At 39.2% G+C, this 23,639-nt stretch overlaps 1 protein-coding gene across 3 annotated transcripts in view; it reads right to left on the reverse strand.

Annotated features, from left to right (window-relative positions):
• Positions 1 to 23,639, reverse strand: part of KCNH1 (potassium voltage-gated channel subfamily H member 1) — a 186,327-nt gene that overhangs the window by 69,599 nt on the left and 93,089 nt on the right. For all 3 annotated transcript variants that reach the window (XR_007510151.1, XR_007510152.1, XM_049833989.1), the window contains exon 10: positions 9,217 to 9,413. Coding sequence is in view for 1 of the 3 variants with exons in the window: in XM_049833989.1 (XP_049689946.1) it covers positions 9,217 to 9,413 (197 nt within the window). In the remaining 2 variants the exon portion in view is untranslated. The remainder of the gene's footprint in view (positions 1 to 9,216; positions 9,414 to 23,639) is intronic.

Below are 23,639 nucleotides of genomic sequence, written 5' to 3' on the forward strand. Positions count from 1 at the left end.
CCAATCTGATCACTTAGATTATAAAGTTTGATTGCTCAAGGATGTAGGTTTGCCATTGCAACTCAGCTTTCATATTGCACAGCTGTCTACACTCTCTCCTTCATGGAATGCCTTGAACAGGTTGAGTGTTTGGATTTGCAGTCCTAGAAGTTCGGCTTTTAGTGACCTTAGAGAAGACCAAAAGATTAAAGCTGTTATGGCAGGAAATCACACCCTTTTAGTAAGAGTTTGTCCTAAAGTCACCTGATTCCTAGACCACAGACACCAGAGATAATTTCTAGGGTTGAAAAAAAAATAATACAGGAGGGTATTAGGTCACTGTTCTGTCTTTTGCTTGGTCACTAACGCTCCACAGTATATGAAGCACCAGGGTATATCAGAAAATACAATCACTAGGGCACCAGAGGCATGACATAATTAATGCAGTTATAATACATGATAGAACATGGCACATACAGGCAAAAAAGCCTGGGCAACAGCATTCATATATTAAAAAAAGTGCATAATATTTTAATTACTTGAGAGATTCAGTGATAGGCCAGTCATTACACATATATATACACACACAGGTACACACACAGGGATGACAGGCACCAATAAAAATAATATATATATTTTACTTTTTAAATTAGAAATACAGAGAGATTTTTAAACTCTGGCCACTCAGGCATGGTAAGCAGTAGAAGATAGACCTCAAGCTTTGGAGAAGGGTTAGGAACTCTTTGAATTCCCATGGAACGCCCCCTTCCTCTTTGCCAGCATGGTCCAAAAGTAACACACCTCAGTACACTTAACTATAAGCAGGTGATAGTGTGCCATGCACGTACTGAAAATAACACACTACACAGGCTGCTGTTCAGCCTCTCTTGTGTATCTGTATTAAACTTCTATTTATCTAAATCAACACAATAGTAAGAAAAATATGAGTTTAAACTAAGGACTGATCCTTCCTACTGTAAAAATACTAGGGAGTATTTCACTGTTTTCACAATGAAGACCAGATTCCCAGACTGCGTAACAGCAGTTACAGTCTTTTGGATTATTGTCTTCTGTCCCTGGTGGTGGGCCAACGCTTAGAATTTACCCAGTTCCTAGGAAATTCATTTTCTATTTTAAAAAGGCTTGGGGGAGCTATTCTGGGGAATCCTCATTCACACTGAGTAACCTTTATCTATATTAAAATTATTTCTACGCTTTAATCTATGTGGGTGGAGAAGGGTAAAAATCAAAGTAATGCATTTCTTCTGTTGGGATAAACAAGCTGGTGTGGGTGGTTGTGCATGTCAAAAATGCGAGAAGACCCCTTTTTAATGTTAACTTTCTATTACTCATCTGAAAACAGCTTCACAAAAGCCAAATGTTGTGCCTTTTTTTTTTTTTTTTTAAGGATTAAAATAGTCTGAAAACAAATTTTATTTTTAATTCACCATCAACCTTGTTAACTGTATTTTTCATCTACTCATAATAGCTTTACCATATATGGAAAGACTTTATGAACACTCTACAGATTTTGGAAAGGTCAGAATATTCTTCTTTTATATTTAAGGCTGAGTATTTTATGGGTCATTGAGGGAAAAAACCCCTTTCCAAAAAAATTCAAGTGGGTCTACTCAAAATGTGATAAAACAAACAAAAAATCAATCCTGTTTCTGGATTAATGAATGAAGTGCTTAACCTCAGTTTCAGGACGACCAAAATTTATTCCATTTACCACATCTTTTTTTCAGGTACTGACATATAATTGGAATGCCTTTCATTGACATAACATTGACATAGTTTTCCATACTTAGAAAACACATTGGGAAATAGCTAAAATTCTGATTCTATAAATTCAGTCTGTACAAATTTAATTTCTAATTCAGTGATCTGAATGCAAATGATCATTAAGTATTTAGTGACCAATGTGAGAAAACCTATAAATCTACGATAGCACAGAACAGGAAATACTCTCTTACTGAAGATACTTCAAGGCAGTTATGGTTTTAGTATCAGCATCATAAAAGAATCATAGTCTTCCATTTTAAGATGAATTGTAATTCAAAATTCACCCTTACCAGTTCTTCCATCAATTTATTTTATTGATGGTTATTAATATCTATTGGTCACTAGGTTACTTTTAAAGCAATTTATTAGTGAATGACCTATCAGAATTTCAACAACTTAATATCCATTTTGGGAAATACACATGTTATTTTGTATGGTATACTAAGTTACTTCTTTATAACAATTGTACAGATATTATACTACACCATCTAAATGTATGAAAAATTGCTGATTATTCACAGTAGAAGGCAGCATCTCAGACAAGTGATGAATTCATCACATCAGTTTAGAACGAATTAGTCATTTAAGAGCATCTTAAAGAAGCGTTTCACTACTTAGCACATAGATTAATCTAAGTTACAGCTAAAATTTACATGAAAGTGTTTCATGTACCGAATACAAGCAATGGAATAGTTTTGTTGTCTGTGTTGGGTTTATGTGGCAAGGATTTGGTAGCAGGGGGGCTGCAGGGGTGGCTTCTGTGAAGGCAGGCACCAGAAGCTGTACTCCTGTTGGACAGAGCCAGTTCTAAGAGGCTCCAAGACAGACCCACCCCTGGCCAAAACTGAGCCCATCAGCGATGTTAGTAGCACCTCTGTGATAATGTATTTAAGAAAGGGTAAAAACCACTGCACAACAGCAGCAGAGAGAAGTGAGAATATGTGAGAGAAACAACTCTTCAGACACCATGGGCAGTGAAGGAGTGGAAGCGCTTCAAGCACCGGAGCAGAGATTTCCCTGCAGGCCGTGGTGAAGACCATGGTGATGCAGGTTGTCTCCCTACAGCTCATGGAGGCCCACAGTGGAGCAGATACGCACCCTGCAGCCCGCTGAAGGGACCCCATGTCGGAGCAGGTCTTCTGGCAGGATCTGTGGTCCCATAGGGGACACACGCTGGAGTAGTCTGTTCCTGAAGGACTGCACCCCACGGAAAGGACCCACGCTGGAGCAGTTCTTGAAGAACTTCTGCCCGTGGGAAGAACTCGCATTGGAGAAGTTTGTGAAGGACTGTCTGCTGTGAGAAGGACCCCATGCTGGAGCAGGGGAAGAGTGCGAGGAGGAAGGAATGGCAGAGAGCAAGCATTATGAACTGACTGCAATCCCCATTCCCCAACTCCCTGCACTGCTCAGGGGGAGGACGTAGAAGAGTTGGGAGTGAATTTGAGTCTGGGAAGAAGGAAGGGCGGCGGGGAAGGTGTTTTTTAGATTTGTTCTTATGTGTCAATATCATATTCTGATTAATTGGTAATAAATGAAATTCATTTCCCTACATCAAGTTTGTTTTGCCTGTGACGGTAATTGATAAGTCATCTCCTTGTCCTTATCTCGACCCATGAGCTTTTCATCTTATTTTTCTCCCCCTGTCCTGTCGAGAAGGGGGAGCAATAGAGCAGCTTGGTGGGCACATGGCAAACAGCCACAGTCAACCTGCCACATTGTCTTAGAACTTCTTGGTTAATTATGTCTTCTATTGCAAATCTACATCCCCACTATGTAAACTATTTGTCTGCAGCCAGACCTTCCTCTGTATAAGCATAGGACCCTAAGGCTCAAGGCCATATAGATTTAAATGGAACAGAAATAACTTTTAACCTCCAAAGTTTTGGAATTAGTTGAGACATCGTCACATCAAGATGATGTCTCTGAAGGGTAATGGAGTTACCCTGGGCTGAACGCTTAACAATCACTGTAGAAATATGAATGTTAAAAGCTTGCAGTTGGTCAAATCCTCTCCAAGTCTGGGTTTTAAGGCTTTACCTGAAGGGGTGCAACAAGCTGCAGGAGAGGAAAAGAAAGAAATCCAAGGGCACATGCTCCTCAGAGCATAGGGTGTCAACCAGTCCCATCACTTAAATTATCCATAGCAGACATGCAAACCTAACAACATGCAACATGCCTCAGAGCACTTTCAGTCCAGGGTGCAAAGACAATTTGCATAAAACTCTGTGAGCTAGAAAGACAGTCATCTGTTAGAGACAGATAAAAGTTAAGTTGTCCAAGACCAGAGAGAAGATGCAAAAATGCAATATGGAATCTACCAATGAGGAAATAGAATAAAATACATCTTGCTTAGATTGACACAGAGAAACAGGGAATATAGGAACATTCAAGTACCTGAACAGTTTTTAAAAGGCAGCATGGGAAAGAACAGAGTTGATTACTTAAGTGCTTGTTTACATTTGGAAGGTTTTTTTGGAAAATGACAGCTTAGCCTCCTGGCCAGCTAATATGGCATAACGTCCAAGCCACAGACCCATCCAGACATCTCAGTCGTGCCCAGTGTCCTGGGTTTTCAGTGCTGTAAGATGCATGCCAGTCAAGCATTAAAACCCTCTTCCCACATGACTTGTGGCATTGTTTTGGTGAGTACAAGCACAGGAGAAAGAAACAGGCTGTCAGTTTGACCATTCTGAAATCTATCACCAAATGGGCCAATATTCTAAAATTAAAACCTTTCACTCTTCTTATTTTAAGAAAGTTTTGTTAAAATCTTCCAGCAATTCAGCCTTCCATATTAGAAAGAATTCTGGAATACTATTTTGAACCTGTATCATGAAAAAGAATTGGAAAACCTGTCATGTGGAAAGGCAGAATACAATGCTATGGATTGCCCCTCTGAAAGCAACCTGCTGCCTAGCCCCCCGAGATTTAAAATCCAGGCTGGAAGCACTCCTAACTGAAATGTTTGATCTGAGAGAGGTTCTCTCTCTAGTTAGAGCTTACAGTATAAAAAGAAAAAAGGTGAAGCTAATGCTGAAGAGGAAAGCACAATTATATTTTTAAATTCCTTTTACAAAGACGTGGTGGAAGCCGTGTCCACTGGCACAGTTGGAATGGCATAGAATAAGCATACCACTACATGTACAAAAGCAAGCAATCTTACACGGGCAGGGAGACAGACTACTCTGTTGCAATCGCTGCTCTCTCAAGAAATATGTTCTGACTAGGAGCTTTGGCTTTAAATCACTAAATCATGCTTGCTTTGTAAAAATGCAGGGTGTTCTTTGCCATTTTTTTTCAGTCTTACAAAATCCCAAATAACATTTCTACATCCTACCTCATTACTTCTTTTATTCCAGGGCACAAATTTCAGCTTCTGGAAAAGCTACTTGCACTTTCTATCATGATACCCCAAAGTATTCAAAATTAGTCATTTAATCTCTATCCAGGCTAAAATGGCTTACTAGAGAAATCTCAGCTTAATAAATTACGTATGAGAATTCTCTCTTTTATGTAGCGTGTGTGACCATTTGAGCTACAACATCATTTATGGCTGCAGCAGAATGAACTGAGCAAATACACTGTGGTACAACAGTGTAAGTTAGTGTTGGTCACAAAGCTCACACACATGGAAAAAAGCAACTGCCAAAACCAGAACGCTTGCAAGCGCTGCTGAAGGCCCTTCACATTCATAAAGAAGGTGCCAGCAAACTTGCACCTCATCACAAGCAAAAGACAACTAAAGATCTATCATGCAAGCTTCTCTCTTGTTACTTTTCTACCATCCTGGAGCTATGAAGTCCAGGCTGGAAACCCAGAAATGTTTAAATATCTGTTGGGAAAAAATAGACCTCCATCCAGCCTGTGAATCTTGCTGCCCTCCAAACCTGCAATACCCTCTTTTGTCTAGCACACCCTCCATAGGGGTTTGTCACTTGACCATCCCACATACCCGCAGTGTCTAGACTTTGGTTCCTCTCTGAGATTCCAAAAATGGAGCGAAACATCAAGTCAACCTGCTTTAATTTCACAACATTGTTACAGAAGGAAGTGCTCTGAGAAATCCTCTATCGGCTTCCTTTCAGCTGCAAAGCCCTCGAGTCTGACATACAGCCACCTGCAGCCACAGACTGCAGTTCTAGTTTCTTCAGATGTTAGAGAGAGAGATGCAGCAGCTGATTCTCCCCCTGCTTCCAGTTAGATGAAGATTTCAATGACTAGCAGCAGAAAGAGTTAATTAAAGACCTCCGTTCTCTTCACCTTTAGGAAAAGTAAAAGGTTTCCAAGTCTGAGCTCCAGCCAGAGGCAACTAGACAGCTAATAACTTCAGGAGGGATTTTAGTAGCTTGAGGTACTGCTCGGGGAGTCACCTAACAGTGAGCTGACAATTTTAGAAAAGAGGATATTTCACCAGTTTGTCAAGAAAGTGAGTGAAAGGAAACTGTTTTCACAGCACAGCCAGCCAGCCATGCCGTGCCAGGAACAGCGGACTGGAAGTAGCTCCCTTGGCCAGGACGTCCTCAGATGTCACAGGCAGTAACATTTCATAACTGCGGCCCTGTTCTAGAGAGGGCATAAGGGGGACACACAGACAGAAGCGTCCTTCCCTCCCAGCTCAGCTCAAAGCACATTCAAGACTGGTAGGAAGAGCAGCACAAGGAATGGAGGGAAGATGCTTTTCACTTTGCCTAAATCCAGCTCTAGAGTTACCTAAGGTCAAGACCAATTGGGTTTGGTACCTTACATTGCATCTGCATGTCTGCTTATTTCTGTCACAGTCATTAGCAAGTGGATCCAGACTCCAGTAAGCATGGGGGACATCTCTACGACGAGCACTGCTCACTGGCACCGAAGGGTCTGGGACAGGGAGTCCCATATCCACGAGGGAAGGGATCACTGGAGGAGACCCAGCAGCCAAGGAATACATGAACATGGTGAAAGAGAGGACCAACAGTAACCGTCGCTTAAGCGGAGCGAAACCTGGCTAGAAAGCGCCTTGCACTATGCAGTGAGACTCAGTACCATGGCCAAGTGAAGGCATATGCACCCTGGAGTTGGGGACGCCTCAGAGGAATAACCAAGTCTAAAAATATACCTATGAGATCCTTCAGGCAAAAAAAATCCCCAAAGCTGCTTTTTCATGTATTTGGAATCTGTATGAATATATTTGGGATAAATATACAGTATCTACACTTCAACTAGTTGAACAAGTTTGGAGCCAGAGATGAAACTGTTTATTGAAATGAGAAGTGCAGTTCTGGTATTTATATTCCAAAGGATATGCAATACATTACAAACGTAACTCACAGAAGGTACCGGTTCATCTGAATTCTACAAAATTCCATTTGCAGAAATAGACTAGAAGTGTTAGAAGTGACAGGCCGAGGAGCTATTTCTATAAAAGATTCACAGATATTTAAAGCAGATTAAATTCCAAACTCTAAAGAGTTGCCTTTTAATGTGCATTATCTCCAATCTCTAAAGTACCATACCTTCTATGCATTTCTGAAAGTATATAGTATTTACATTATTTAGCATTTGCATTCAGATTGTAATCAGCCTTCTTTCAATAAAATAAATAAAATCACAGTCTGTTAACCTAGAACCATCAAACCGCCACTTCCATTATCAATCAACGCCAATTTTCTGCTGACTGCAACTCAATTAAAATCCAATTATTTGAATATCTGTATGAAAATTGCTATCATAAAACATACCTTTTTATTAGGAACATTTTGTGTAGAAAATTGACAGCACAGGAATTACAATACTGTGGTTAAAAAGTGTTTTGTAACCTGGGCTGGGAAAAACTACACTGATGAACATGGAGGGAAAGAGTGTCACTACTGGAGTAGCCATTTGATTCTAAAATCTGGACTTTCGGCTCAGAGCAGATCCAAAATGATGCGGCTCTGCTAGCATTACTGTGAGCTTTAAGAGAGTTGGTCCTTCTATGCCTCAAAGTTTGTCATTTCTACTGATGTTAAAAAAAAAAGTAGTTAGACCATCTTACCATATTACCCACAGTCTTACTTTAACATCTCAGTCAGTTATACCGATGCTTTATACCAAATTCTTTAATTTATTTCTTACATTAATTAACACCAGGTAAGTAGCTGGTTTTTAAACTTAGTTTTTAACAGGACATCTCTCCTAATCTTCTTGCAGATGTATATCTTTTCCTTGTCCTTCAGGAACATAATGTCATTTGAAAAAAAATGTCCTATGAGAAAATCCTCAAGTACAAATTTGCTCCTTAGTTTTTAATTACCTCTATTTTCTACTAGAGCTTTGATTTATTTGACCAAAGTGTGGATAGCACATTCTTCTTTGCCCAATACTGAAAAGCTGAATTCTTTGATATTGATAACATATGCAGATAGAAAACATCATCACACTATTTTAATTTCAGTGTTCCAACTCTAGGTCCAAAAATTAATAATAATAATAATTAATAAAAAATATCAATACTCTAGGCTTAAAGCCTAATTTTACAAAACAGATTTCAAAGATGAAAAGGTTTCTATTTTTTCAGGTGTAATTATCTAGGACTTACTTGGCACCTAGAAGTTACCATGGAGAACTGTTTTTAGGAACAAAAACAAAAAACAACCAAACTATCAAAACTATTGCTTTAGCTGATCTCAAGTATCTTTATATCCTAATATTTTAAAGCAAGTATTGGCGCTCCCATGTATTTACTTTCAATGTAATATTATTGTCTTCTACATTGCATCTTAAAATCATATCAACTGAATTACACCTACTACAGTTTTAATAAATATCTGCAGAGGTGGTTCACTGAAGATTACACAGAGAATTTAAAATGGGATATTAGGTTATGATGATTCGCATTTGACAAAATAACTTGAACTGGCATGCAGGAAGAAATGAAAAGAGCCAAAAAATCAAGGATAAGAAAATGGAAACATTATAGATAGCAAAGTAATTCCAAAATGTGATTGATACTAAAAGAAACAACTTTTCATAGAATCAGTCATGTTCATATTACTTTTCCATTGTGACTACTGTTGTAGACTTTTGTCCCATATATTAGATTTCATACCTTTCCTTCCACTTTCCTTGTAACTTCGGGCAATGCCCCTAACATCTTTTTAGCTGCTTTACAAACTAAAGTTGCAGAAAGTAGTGAACGCTGTTTATCACAAGTGCATGACAGTTCGCAAATATCCTGGAATCTGTCCACTTCATAGAAATGTACAATACTTTCACATATACTCAATCCAGCTCTCTATAAAACTAGCACTGAAATAAATACTTATAGCTTTTTAAACGTACATTCTAGCAGCGTCTTTTAGGCAAGCTCTGAAAAACCTTCTTATAAGAGAGGCTATGAAGAATGCTAAAATTCAAGCAATTCTTTTTTTTTCATACAGACGGTCCTTAAAAGTGATCATTTATATGGTGCATGTTAAAATCAAAGCTACTTACCCTTTTTCTCAAGTTGTAGGTCAAAATGAGATTTCTGGAGAAGGAGTGTGAAAAGGCCGTATAGAACTCCAGCACTTTCTGCAAGGCATCTCTCTTAATCACATGAAGATCACAGTAAGTCAGAGCCCTTACATTAGCACAGGACTGGGCGAGGGTAGACTCCTTCCAGAACACATCACCAAAAACGTCTCCTTTGCCTAGAGAAAAGCAGCAGCATTGCTTTCAATAATGGTACTATTTCCACCAAAAATATAAAAGAACATATATCTCATTTACGCAGTCAAGGTTCTTCTATTTTATGCAGTCAGAAAAAAAATTCTGTCTGGAAAAAAAATAATCTTTGAAATATGTCATTGATAACCTTTTCCACTATCTTTTTCTTAATTACAACAGCCCAGTAAAATTTCATAAGAATAAACCACAATCAGAAGTGTTTCATGTGACAAGTCCCCTTTAAATATCAGTGAAGGTTTTCCTCTAAAAAAATCAAGACAAACAGTTCATTCTTGGTTCATGTTCTGTTCTGATCCCTTTCAAAGAGATTAATTAAGAGGAAATGCTTTTTCCCTTTCTTCTTTTAACTGGCACGCAAAGGATTTGTTTCTCACATCTATGTTGTTGAGTTTTCTTAATCTGGCTAACAATTACCCACCATTGTGTCAATAAAACCATCTTGTACAATATAGCAGTGCAGTTACAGAGTGTAATGAAACACTACCGTACATCAATATTAAAGTAAGTTTGCCCTAGTTTGCTAGATCATTGCCAGAAAAGCCTGTCTTTACAACAGTACAAAAGAGCAGATCTTTCAACTCTGGTGGCTCTAATGCTTTTCAGCTGGGAAGATTCTCAAGAAAATCTTTCAGTAGTGGTGCATGTGTGTCCCAATATAATACAGTGGATGTTTAAGGTAACAACATAACCCAAAACAAGAAGAGTACGTGCTAGTTATCGCCAAGATAATACTGACAAGGCAAGAATATTTAGCTGTTACACCCTGGAAGAAAGAAAACATGGCCATTTCTTTACAACCTTCCCATGTGCCTGCCTCTATGAGCTTGGGGCAGCCAGTGAAGTCCCTACTGAGGAATATTGAAATGAGGGCATTTACACCAGTCTAGGCACTGCAACACAGAACAAGTATACCAAAATCTGCCTGAGGATCAGCCCCCAGTCAGGATTTCACGGGTTATATTCCAGTTTAGGCTGGGCACCAAAGGGAGTGTTTAGGAGAAAGTTACAAGCTCCTTTAAGGAGTAATGGTCTTTTTTTTTTTTTCTTCTGTTTTCTGACATATAATGATAACAAGATAAGAATATTTAGTTGTTACCTTGATAATGAAAAACTGCACTGTTTTTGTTTTGAATGGTATTTTCCTCTTAAACTTCTGCTGTGTTATATCACCACTGTACACCACTTTTAACACAAACAACGAAGAAATACATTCACAGTGTCTATCAAGTTGTGGTAGGGATGGACAAGATGGGCCCTTGTCTTACAAGTAATACCTTGCCCGTAGCAATCCTTAAAGCCAAAGCATCATAATATATATTAGTTTATTGTCTTCACCCAGGCCCTTTTAGATTTCATTCCCTAAATAAATAAATAGTCATGTATGAGAGCTATATGAAAGTCAAGACAACCATCACGAGTAAAGAGATCAAGAAATCTTCTAAATTAAACCCAGAACTCCCATTTCAGCCCTTGAGCTGCACTTCCACCATTATGTAATCTCTTCCATTAGATGATAAGCATTTTCTCTTTGAGGAGAAGCTATCAGCCTGATGGTAATCTATGCCGTAGTGCAGTAAGTTGTGGTTCACACTGATGTGCCCCCAGTCTTCCACAAAAGCCCTATGCAGTCCACCTGCCAGGGACCAGTTTAGTCCCTGAACACTTTGGAGGAGCATAGACTATATTTCCATTTTAAATGCATATATACACTGAACCACCTGCTCGATATGCACATTTTTTCCCCACAAAGTTAGGCAAAGGCACCATAATGATACCCTTCCTTCCACCTCTAGTCTTTTTATATAGGACAGTACCAACATCCAGAAATACTGCAAAGGCTGCATATCAGTAAGCATGGTGGTAGTCCAATAGCCCCATGCAATAAGCAACTTTTCATTTTAATGGCAATGACTTTTCACACTTTCAATTATTTAAACATACACTTTTTTAGTAGATACATTAAAAATGGCCTAAGAAAAAAAGCTTCCATGCACTTAAAATAGATCATCATCTACAAGGCCTTTAGACAGTCAAACGCACAATATATTCAAAATTGAAGTAAAACAATTTTTATGCACCATAAAAACTGATATGCTTCACTGGGTAAAAATGGATTGTTTGCCTTTGGAATAAATATGCTTTTACTTGCAGTCTTCCAGGCAATTAGCTAAACAACTGTTTTAATTAACGTTCTGGAATCTATCAAGCATTGAAATGTGCCATCACTGATGAGCAACAGTTAGAGCTGGTAGTCCAAGCGTAAGGGAGAGGAATTCTAGCTTGTTTCTAAGCGTGTTTCTTAACATCTCCAGACAAGTTTCCTACCTTAAAATGACAACAATTATTTTACTGCCCCACAGTAACATGAAGAATAATTAGTAGAATGCAAGTGCAAACAGCATGGTGCTGCTTTGCCTGCATATGAAATGGCATACAGCAGAAGTTAGTTACATCTCACTCTTTTTAACATTTAATTCTGCTTTCAATGTAACACAGAAAGACACAACTGTGTTCTCCACCTGTGGCAGCAACCCCGTTTTTCCCTTGCTATTTGTAACCCCTGAAAAACTCCCCCTCCTGCAGTTTCCTGCCACCCCAGGGAGCCGCTTCCCTCTGGTGACAAGAGCAGCCCGTGAAGGAGCTACGTCCGCGGGTGCCCACTGAGCCAAACCAAAACAGAGAAAAGCAACACATGAACCACAGACTGAGTCAGATCACAGAAGCCTCAATTTTTTTAAAAAAGACAAACCAGGCTAAAACAAGAAGTTGTACTGTTTTCTATCATTAAGAATTTCCTTGAAGTTCATTGAGTTAACAGCCAGTATCCAGTAAAAAGTCAATCCTACATTACAGTTCTATTTCCAAAGCAAGGCACACGTGCAAGCATCACACTGCTTGCTTTCTGTCAAGTGCATTTTCTAAATGATGCACACCAAAACTATCGATCTAGATTGTCAGATTTTAAAAAATTTGTGTTTGACATTCACAGGAAAATGGGGAAAAAAAAGGAGCAGTAGCAAGTCTTTATAGCAAGCAGGAATTAAAATTCCACCCAAGAGTACCTGCACTGGATTAGAACAATATTCTTAAACATAACAAGGAACTGCATACCATCTCCCTTCATTTATATGTTCTCCATAAAGTAAGATCAATCACTCAGGAAAAGGGAAGGGGAAAAAAAGGGCAGATTAAGTGGGTGTTTTATCAAAAACATCTGTAACTGGGAAGCAAGAAGAGTAAGATGAGACTTATAGGTGTGTCAGAAGGTGGTTGGCAAAGTCTAATAGCTGCATTAGAGAACTGAGTCAAAAGCCTCTTTTTACATATAACTTGAGGCTTTATATATTTTACCTTACCTCTGAAGAAAGATTAAAAAACTAGAGAAATGCAGATGGCCATTTGTCAGTACTTTGCATTTCTCATTCCCAGCTTGCCGAGTTCCAGACATTTGCCAGGAACACCGCCAATCACACTTAAAGTGGATGATCTAAGCTTTCACCATCAATCATTTGTATTCCCTGCTGGATTTGTGGGATGAGGACCTTTTCCACCATCAGCTCAGTATGCACTGCAAAGCCAAATAGTATTCTGCCTTTTATGTTTGCTTGTTTGTTTTAATTATAATAACAAGTCCCCAAACCCTGATATATTTAAACACTGAAGAATTATTTTATAAAACCAGCACCTTCTGTTTCCGTATTTTTTCTTTCCCAACCTTTTCTCCATAACAAATTTGCTATTCATCTTATAAGTGAAAAGATTTCTCTGTTACCACTGCAAATTCAGCCTGAGTCAGCCAAAAGGTCAAGCCACATCCATTCTGTCTCCTGAAAGCAACACCAGTAATGAAGATCTGATTATTACAACTTAGCCAAGTGTTTTGCTGATTCTGCTTGAGAAAAAAAAACATGCTTGCACATTACAGCTGTATTGCCTTGATGTGCCTACCAGAACAACACTTATTTTTTTCACTTTTACAAACAGGAAGTATTGAAGAGCTCTCAGACAGAAGATATTCTACCCTACTCTGAAAAAATATGACTCTATGTGCAATATTTTGACTGATAAGCTACTCAGTTCACTTTTGGGTTCTGGGTATCTGGGGGTCATGGTGCAGTTTTGGTGTGATAGCAGCTGGATGAGAAGATGAGGCCATGGATTCATGTACTAAAGGTCTTCCAAGTCAGTATGGACATTGATGGGATTCACATGAATCCATGGATTTTCAGTACATCATACAAAATATTCATGTTAGAATCATTCTTAAATCAATAGTAATAGTTGTTACAGCAGCCAACACCAGAACCTAGCTGAGGCCCCTTCCAGATCTGCCTTCATCTGCACGTTTGAACTACATAAGTACTGTGATCTGACATAGTCTCAGCAAACCCAAAGATAAGCTAGAATGAGCAAACACTGCTTGGTGGTACCTCAGTAGCAAGGCAGCACTAAGCATATATCTTGGAAATCAGGTGTTACCAAATACAGTTATCTGTGATGCTGATCCACAGCTGCTGCCACAGCTGCCCAACGACTTTCCCATCACAGCTCCCTGAGGCACCCACACTGGCCTGTGCCCTCAGGATTCGCTCTCCACCTCCAAGCAGAGGGAGACACCAACTGCTGCAAAGGCAAACACAGATTCTTTGTGCGTCCGTTTCTATTTTATTGTCTGCTCAGTTAAAATGCTGCTGAAATTTAAAAACAAACAAAAAACTTGGCCTGCTCTTTCTCTTTTATTTTTAACCTCCTAAACAGATTTGAACAGAACCAGAGCATCTGAAGTTAGTCCATGTCACAGGGTCCTACCAATTGTATTCAAGCATAATTCCAGTAAGGACAGTGTATTTACCTCTTGTGTTCAAAGCCAGTGATGAGAGACTCAGGTCTGGTGTGGTTTAAGCCCAGCCGGCAACAAAGCACCATGAAGCTGCTCCCTCACTCCTCCCCCACCAGTGGGATGGGGAGGAGAAAATATAAAGAAAAGCTCGTGGGTCGAGACAAGGACAGGGAGGGATCACTCATCACTTATGGTCATGGCCAAAAAACAGACTCAACTTGGGGGAAAAACAAAATCAATGTAATTTACTACCAATCAAATCAAAACAAAGATAGTGAGAAGTAAAACCAAACCTTAAAACACCTTCCCCCAGCCCTCTCTTCTTCCCAGGCTCAACTCCACTCCTGGTTTTCTCCACCTCCTCCCCCCAGCAGCACAGGGAGATGGGAATGGGAGTTGCAGTCAGTTCATCTCATGTTGTCTTTGCTGCTCCTTCCTCCTCAGGGGGAGGACTCCTCACACTCTTCCCCTGCTCCAGCGTGGGGTCCCTCCCACAGGAGACAGTCTTCCACAAACTTCTCCAATGTGAGTCCTTCCCACAGGCTGCAGTTCTTCACAAACTGCTCCCGTACGGATCCCTTCCACGGGCTGCAGTCCTCCAGGCACAAACTGCTCCAGCCCAGGCTTTCCTATGGAGTCACAGCCATCTCTGGGGGCGTCCACCTGCTCTGGTGTGGGGTCCTCCACGGGCTGCAGGTGGGCATCTGCTCCCCCGCTCCCCTCCAAGGGCTGCAGGGGGACAGCCTGCCGTCTCACCAGGGGCTGCAGGGGCATCCCCCCCTCCGCCGCACCTCCTCCCCTCCTTCCTCACTGACCTTGGTGTCTGCAGAGGGGTCTTTCTCACATTCCAATGTCGTCCCCCACTGCAGGTTCCCCTTCTTCAGTCTGTTCTCCCAGAGGTGCTACCATCATCGCTGATGGGCTCTGCCTTGGCCAGAGGCCGGTCTGACTCGGAGTCGGGGAATCTTCTAGCAGCTTCTCGCAGGAGCCACCTCAGCAGCCCCTCCTCCCCTGCTACCAAAACCCCACCACACAAACTCAAAACAGGGTCCAACCCCCTCTGTGATCACACATGTCTGCTTGGCTTCAACTGAAAATCTACCCTCATCTCCTCCTTATCTGAGAAAGGCATGCAATTTAAATTCTCCCATTTTACAGAGAGAAGGAAGATTCAAAGAAAGTAGAGGCACCAGAGCAAAAAACAATTTTTCCTCTTGGTGCACTGTTTTAAGGCAATGAATATCTGGCAGCCAGAAAAAAACAGAGCTACCATTTGGTATCAAGGTAGAGCACGCTGTACCCGTCCCACAGATAAATTGCACAGCTTGACAGCCACTGAACAGCCTGTAGTTGGGTCCTCCAACACAGTACAGCTGGCAGATGATGATGCATGGAGGTGATTTGCTGCTTCGGATTTTCTTAAGATTTCTCAAATGCAAACTGAGACACGTAATGAGAAGCGAACGACCAACTGCACTGCAGAGAACATACTATTTTTCATTAACCAGAGGCTTTAATCACTCTTTTCCTCTAGTAAGACCTTAAGGAAAAAAAGCCAGAGTATCAGTGCCACAGTAACCCAAAGAAGTGTTACAGTGATAATAAACTGCAGTTACACTCTCAGTGACTTGCCTGGTGCACAAATAGAAACACAGTTTATCTGTTCGTGTTTTAAAACACAGCTTGGCAACATTTTGCAGACAGTTTACTATACAAATGCATTAATTTTCTCTGTTGAAGCACATTACTGTACAGACAAAATAAAAACATTTATTTTAGAGCACCAGATGAGTAGCAACAACATGAATTAGTTATAGCTAAGATTTCTATTACTATTATAATTAATGTGTTTATTTGTCTCACTGAATAGAGTGTGGATTATATGTCACTGCTTGACTTACTGTGATGAGAAGAGTTTTAAAATGTCAACTGGGCCCTACCAGGCTTATTCACAAAAAGCTAGGAGGCTTCACCAGAATCTGAATTGTTTATCCTTATTTGATATTTAAGGGTTACTGTAGAAAAATGTAAATATGTGGCTAGTTTGTACAAACTCTGAAGACATGGAAGTTGCCAGCTCAAATAGCTAGTCACAAATGTATTTGAATTTAGTTGCATCGGTTAAGTAATAGGAAAAACACTGCTCCATCTGTGTTGTCATAGCATGGACAGTGCTAGTTCTCCGATTGAAAAACCTATACCAGAGGCTCAAATTGCAATATTCTCAGAGTTATTCCCCAATGACTTAGAAACAGGCTTTATGTTAGAGCTATTGCTTGCAGCTTACATTAAAGCCCCCAAATTTGATTATTTTTTTTTTTTATTTCAGACAAAAGGATTCACAGGAGTTTAAAATAGTAGATTTTACTTTATGAAATATATAAAGTAAATATTTTGAAAACCTTGCCAAGTTCAGAACTATAGGATACTTCATTTTATTTAATATTTCTAGCAACTCCTTGAGGATAAATTTAACAATGTTTCAGAAACGTACCTCTGAAAAAAAGTTTTAAAATTGAAACCTGGAGAAAACAAAGAAAAATAAGTGTTCTGTGAAGATTTATTTTTTGGATTTTTTTTTTTAACCTGGCTTTTCAGTGAAAAAAATTATTCTTCTTCCTCCAGAATTCTGAGACATAAACAAAACCCTACCCAAAACAAAAATGAGAATTAATTCAGTGGTTCACCTGCCAGAAATCAGGGCCTTTACAGAAATCCAACTTCTTTGTTAAATTATAGTTTCTACCTCTTAATATCTCTGGCTGGAGTATGCACACAAATATGATGGGCAAGCATTCTTAACACAGCCTGAGATACCAAGGAACACACTGGAAAAGAGAGCCTCATCTCCACCACATCTCCGTTTCAGCTGCCAGTACGTCACGGATCGCTGTTGCCAGTAGCCTGCCACCAGACATCACCATCTTCCAAAGGGGACTTCTTCCACATGTGATGGTGTCAGACAACTTAAAAGCACATCATGCAAAGTTGCATAAATTCGCAACAATAAAACATGAAACTCTAGAAGAAAAATCAACTGATTTGAAGTGCCAAGAAGTTCACGACTGAGGCCTCTATTCACAGGGAATCCCCCTCTTCCCCAGTTATTCCAGCAAGTCATTAATCAAGTGTTTTAAAAAATCTGTTTCTCTAATTCCCTACACAGTCTTAGACCATCTATAGATAGCAGTGGACAAGCGCTTGGTGGTTCCTACTTTTAATGCTCTACCAGAAGTTAGACACAGAACAACTAATGTCTGGCTGATGTCTCAAAATAGGCAACTCCTGATGTCAACCCACATTACATTTTCTAGATGTCTGGCACACATAGGAATAAGGAATACTCTCTGTCCAAAAACACCACTTGGAATAAACCTATACTTCTCAATAAAAGTTTTAGTGCTGCTCCTACATCCACTGTGAAATAAAAATTTTGTATTAACGTAGACCTCTTTATGTTACTGTCTTCTAAAAAGTTTAGCTGGATCTCCATTTCTAATACCCTTCCTAACAATGTGCTTGGACATGTATTGAGGAAATCAGACTTTTAAAACTGTTCCTCATGTTTGCTGAATCACCGCATAGAAACATGCAACTTGTCTGATCTGCCTATATATGTAAAACTGGGGAAAAAAAAGAGAAAGGTTTAAACTATAAACAGAAAGAGCACAACAGAGCTACTGAAGATAAAGCTGGATTTTAATTTCAATCATTCCTTTTTCATAGTACCGCTGGTCACGTTACAGTCTTATTCAATAGCATAAACAATGCTGTGACGTTAGATACCGTCTTTGAAAATAGTAACAAAACTCTAATGCCATCCATAATCCTGCAACCACTTCTTAAGCCTAAGAGCACAGCAGCTTGGCATTTTTAACACAGGGAAATCTAACTAAATTTAAAACTCAGGTGAAAAATAAAGTGGAGAAGTAAGGGACTTTTTCAAAGACTTGGCATTAAATAACAACAGGCCCCAAAACACACAATGAAATTCTCAGAACAGAGTTGTACACAAAGCATTTTAGTTTAGGGAAACCTGAGTTAGCTCAGGTACTGGGGATAGTCTAAAGACAGCCTGTCTGAGCCTGGGCTCAGCACAGTTAACTTACCTGACATCTTCAAGTCTGCCGAGAAGCAACCTGTACACGACTGTGTGGAAGATGCAATGCTTTCCCACTGAGTACATCTAAGACAGACAATACTTCTGCATTGCTATTTTCTCTCCTCTAAAATAAACCATGCCTGTGGTGCAGTTGCCCTTGCAGTCTGCACTGTCCTATCTGGATGCAAATCTGTCCCACCGAAATCTGAATCAAACCCCTTGCGTCTACATCTGAATGAAATGCTTATGGCTAAATGAGTAAGCTAAAGCAATTGTAAAGAAAACAAACAATTATTCTTATAACATTCCTTTAAGATTGCAATTATATCAAATTAAATCAGCAGGAATTTCTCTACACAAAGCAAATGGAGCATTTAATATCCTGCTGAAACAAAACATGGTACACCAAGCTCTCCTACAATATCATGTTAAAACCACAGTCTCCAATCTTGTCAATGTTATAGGTTTGTAAATAACGATAAAAGATCTATATTTCAGGGACGTCAAATTTTCACTTCCTCAACTCACATATGATCCTTTGCACAATTCCTCCCTACCCCCACCAGAAAAAAAGAACGAACTGATATATCCCACTTTCCCCCTGATGGTGAAGAAGGCAGCCAGGTCTAGACTATAAATTCCCGTTCTTGACATTCTGTTACTGCATACTTTCACACTTACGTAATATCTACATTCTGTTATTTCCCTTCAGCTTTGATAGCAGCAAAAGAAATAGCAACAGCAAACTGCCCTTGTGGAGGGCAAAGATATTCCTTGCTCACAATAAATTACTGCCTTGATTTCCCTTCCCATCTCATTCAATTTACCTGCCCTTTGTGGAGTCAGGAGTTGGACTCGACAATTCTCCTGGGTCCCTTCCAACTAAGGATATTCTATGATTGTATGATTAATACTCTTTGCTAAACCGACAATCAATAAAAAAGTTTATTCCTTTCAAAGTTTGGAGCTCAAATAAGGATAGCAAAAACATAATAAATGCAGAACAGCTGGGATGCAACACTTGGGATAAACTGCTTTACTCTTGGGATAAACTGTTTTGTGTGGGGGTTTTGTTTTCTCAACTAAACCTTCTAGTAAATGTTATTTTTCTCATCCATTGCTCAGCTCTGAAGATCACAGTGATTTTCAAGGACTTGTTTTTTAATTGCTAAATAAAGGCTTAAAGGCTCCCAGTTTCTAATCAAGTCCGCAAGACTAACCTCCAGTCTTATCATCCATACACACAGGGCCCCCTTGCAGGGATCATCAAGACGACTTCAGCAACTCTGAACGATTCACATACGTGAAGATCTGCTGCTCAGTCAGGCCCTCTAAGAGTCATTAATTGACACATTTTGCAGCAGTCTGAAAATTCATGGAAAGACACCACTTTCCCCACTGCTATCTAGAAAAAAAAAGCCTGTCGCTCTAATTTCAAGGTCCTTCCTCTCTCTGGCCTTTTACTGGAACTTCCTAAATTTCAGAGATTACCCCAATTTTAAGCAGAATGGGTTGGAACCAACCTGGGTCCAAGAATCACTTGCTTCCTTCAGATTTCCTAGAGAGGAGGGATTTTCTGTTCAATCTTGGAGTACAATTATGTCAGTCATATCTAACTTAGAATCAATTATTTTCTAGTAAGATCAAAAATGGTTCTCTCAGTCATTTGTTTGTAAAAATTAACACAACATAAATCCTTTTCTAATAAGGCCTCCTATCCAGTCCTTCCGTGTACTTCCAGAAAATACTTACAAAAAGTTAATTTTGCTACTATGCCATTATTTTCTATAGTTCTCATTAAATTATCTACGTACACGTTCACTTGGAGGTGTAACACGAGAACTAGCACTTCCTCTAGCAGTGGTGACAAGAAATTAAAAAGGTCCAGACTAAAAGACTGGAGGACCAGGGAAGTACCCTGTTAGCCCCAGCAGTGGTGTATCATCTGCTCAGCTAGACTTCTAACAGCTTCTTGATTAATGCAGTTCCAAACGATCTACATTCTCATACTGCACTAAGGAAATTTGTACCTTCATAGTGTAAAAAATACAAAAAGTGCATTGAAAGACAGTTTAGGTCTTCAAGCTACCCTAAATTAAGAAACAATAACCAGCTATGCAGGCTTATTTCATGCTTCCATTACAATCCCTTTTCCCCTGCGTATTTCAAAGAAAGCTGCAGCCAGACCTTATGGTCCCTACCTGCAACACATTTAATTCAGGAGGAATCTTTTAAGAAGACATTTATTAGATTAAAATGTAGCAAATCTCTCCTGAGCATGAGTAAATTTTAACTTTTCAAAGACCTGCAATAAGGTCGAGTTTTCAGATGGCCAGTGGCTCAGCCTGAAAGGTCTGCTCCAAAGCAGAGAAACTAGAGCTGCCAAATTAAGTGCACGCAAATGGTTGACTGTTTTTAACAGTGACAAAACAACGCATTTTCTCTAACTACATTTGGATAAATGGGTAAGTTCCTAAGCAAGAGTAGTTCAAAGAGATATGTCAGTCTCAGATGAACAAAGCACCATCGGCCCAAATGGGAAGGCTTAGAAAAGTTAAAAGCAAAGCCGAGTTGAAAACAGTCTCTTAATGGAAGTCCTGCACGACCAGTGCTTCGCTCAGTTCTCTTCAAGGCAGGGACTGTGGGATTTGTCTCTATCTTCCATAAAGTGCTGAGTGTACATCAGCAGTTCACCCTACGCAATATCAATGGTGTAAATGGAAGAACAGTGAACTACAGGAAACAGAATTGTATTTCATCCAAGCACCTTTCCACTAGTTAATCTTCACTTCTACATAGTCCCGCTCATATACTTACACATTAACTTAGAAAACCATAGTAATACAGTGGCCTTTCTTGCTATGCCCTCCTTTTCTGACCCATTTGTATTAGAATGAATCACAAATAAATAAATCACCTGGCTTAAAGGTAATTTTATACTTTTTTATTTTTGTTTCTTTGACACATCAAATCCAAAGATTGTGTTGCATGAACATCACTAATTTCTTTATTTCAGCAGAAATTTTGGACAGAGTTCAAAAACATGTCTTTCACCCCAACAAATCAAACTTCATACAAAATGCATCAATTACTTTAAATTTTGCAAAGAATTTCCATAAACATTGCAAAGAATTTTCTTTTTTTATTTGTTTACTCATTTTTGTGTTTGTCTCTAAGTCAAATTAATGGGGAAGCAATCTTAGGTGACACAAAAAAAAAAAAAAAAAAAAAAAGTACATTTCTTTCACTGCTGGCCTGTGTGCAATTTCTTCCAACTCAGTACTCGTATCAATCCAAGTCAATCAAAGTCAGTGCTTTGTTATAAGAACATAAGCCTGAACTGAAAATATACCTGTCTCTTGCGTATTACACAGAACTGATCTAGAAGGATATTATGCAAGTGTACACAATACACTCCAAACTCCAGGGCTACGCAATACAATTTTATATGCTAGTCTGCAAGGCTAAATGATTTCAGAACTTGAAAATGTTTCATATGAATTGAATCCTCTAAGGATTAAGTGTAGTTTGCCTTTGGTTTATGTAATGCTGTACAGCAGTCACACAGACTAATTTAGAGATGCAATTTATTTCTCTGTTGTAAGGAAGATACAGGCTACATCGTAAATTGCAAAGGCTGCTTTATTAAGTGACAGCTAAAGCTGAGCAAACATTCACCTCGAATAATTTATGCACTTACTTTTTATTTCAAGAATACCTGAGAGAAGATTACGGTCTCTCCAACATACCTGTTAACTGACATTACCCTACAGAATTCCTCACATGGTTTGCTGTTACATGCCTGATGTTAATAGCTATGCTTAGCTGTGATTGGTAAACAAAACTTACAGCATAGGCTGTTCTGGCTGAATGATCAGCAATAATCACGTTTCTTGTACAATATAGATGTTAATTTTTTTTTTGCTTGTAGTGCGCTGTTCTATCTGCTGTACTTTTATCAAGAACTTGACAAGTTTAGCTGAACATGAAATTAAAAAACCCGAAACATTGCTATTCTACAGATAAGAAAACTGAGAGTACAAAGAAGTTAGGGAGGAAATCCTGAGCCATCTCCTGCAGCATTCTTCAGTAATGTGGTACTTACATAATGCAATGCTGAAGGAGAAGAAAGTCCAACTGGTTTAGAATAGGGATTAAAATGGTGAAAAATTTAGTTAACCACGCCATTTCTTATCAGGATAGAGAAACCTTCAACAGAAGGCTTCACAGCCTGGGGGAGGAAGGTACACACATGTGTGGAAGGAAAGGGATTCCTTAGTCCAGAAACTGAAACACAAAAATCAATACACATTTATCCAAAATGAAATCTCGCAGAATGACAAACAGATCCCACTTCATTTTACTTCCCTCTCTGATTACACTAATCACAAAGAAAATGACAGAGCTCATCAACTTTAGTGCAAGCCAGAGAACTGACTCCAAATTCCAAAAAAATAAAGGTGTGGAGGGAAGACAATCAATAGTTACTGTCCCAGGAGAACAGCAATAACAAAATATTTCTATTCATTCAGATACCAAGGGATCAGCTCATTTATCTGTAGTTATCACTCCGCAGCAGCAGAGATTAGGGGTTCATGTTTCCTTAACACTGATTTCTCAAGGAATCTAGGCCAAGTATTTTCTAAAGTGAGTATTATGATAAAACATGGAAGATACCAGTAAAGGTGAGGAGAAAATTGGTATCTTTAAAGGACATTTAAAAAAAAATTATTTCGGTGCTTTTTACCTATACTGATTAAATAGAGCAGCAAGATGTTTTGAGGTTTTCTTCTTGTGATGGACACAGGAGAAGGCATTATGGGATAAAAAGGTCACACAAACTAAGAGGCTGTAGTTTGTTCTACATTTGCCATGTTAATTCATGAGAGTTCAGCATGGCAAAAGGTAGTACATTCTTCATGTGCAACTTATAAAAGCAGAAGTCACTAGTATCATATAGTACTGAACAGCACAGGTGATTCCAGAACAAAAGAGAATCAGTTATCCCCCTACTTCTCACCGCTTTAGTTTCTTGTGTGGCACAAAATATTATGAACTGGATTCCCCAGGACATTAAATTCACCCTATGCTGTATGTGCAATCCTGTTCAGAAGTAGAGAAAAACCGAACTCGGTATATTTATTAGTCCCCTCATTTTCCAGTAGACATTCCTCTTAGGAGAGTTGGATGTATGCGTTCAGAAACAGTAAGATTGCCAAGCTGTTTTCTTCTCTTTTTCCAGGCTGC

Source organism: Accipiter gentilis, chromosome 30, assembly GCF_929443795.1.
Source record: "Accipiter gentilis chromosome 30, bAccGen1.1, whole genome shotgun sequence".
Lineage (NCBI taxonomy): Eukaryota > Metazoa > Chordata > Aves > Accipitriformes > Accipitridae > Astur > Astur gentilis.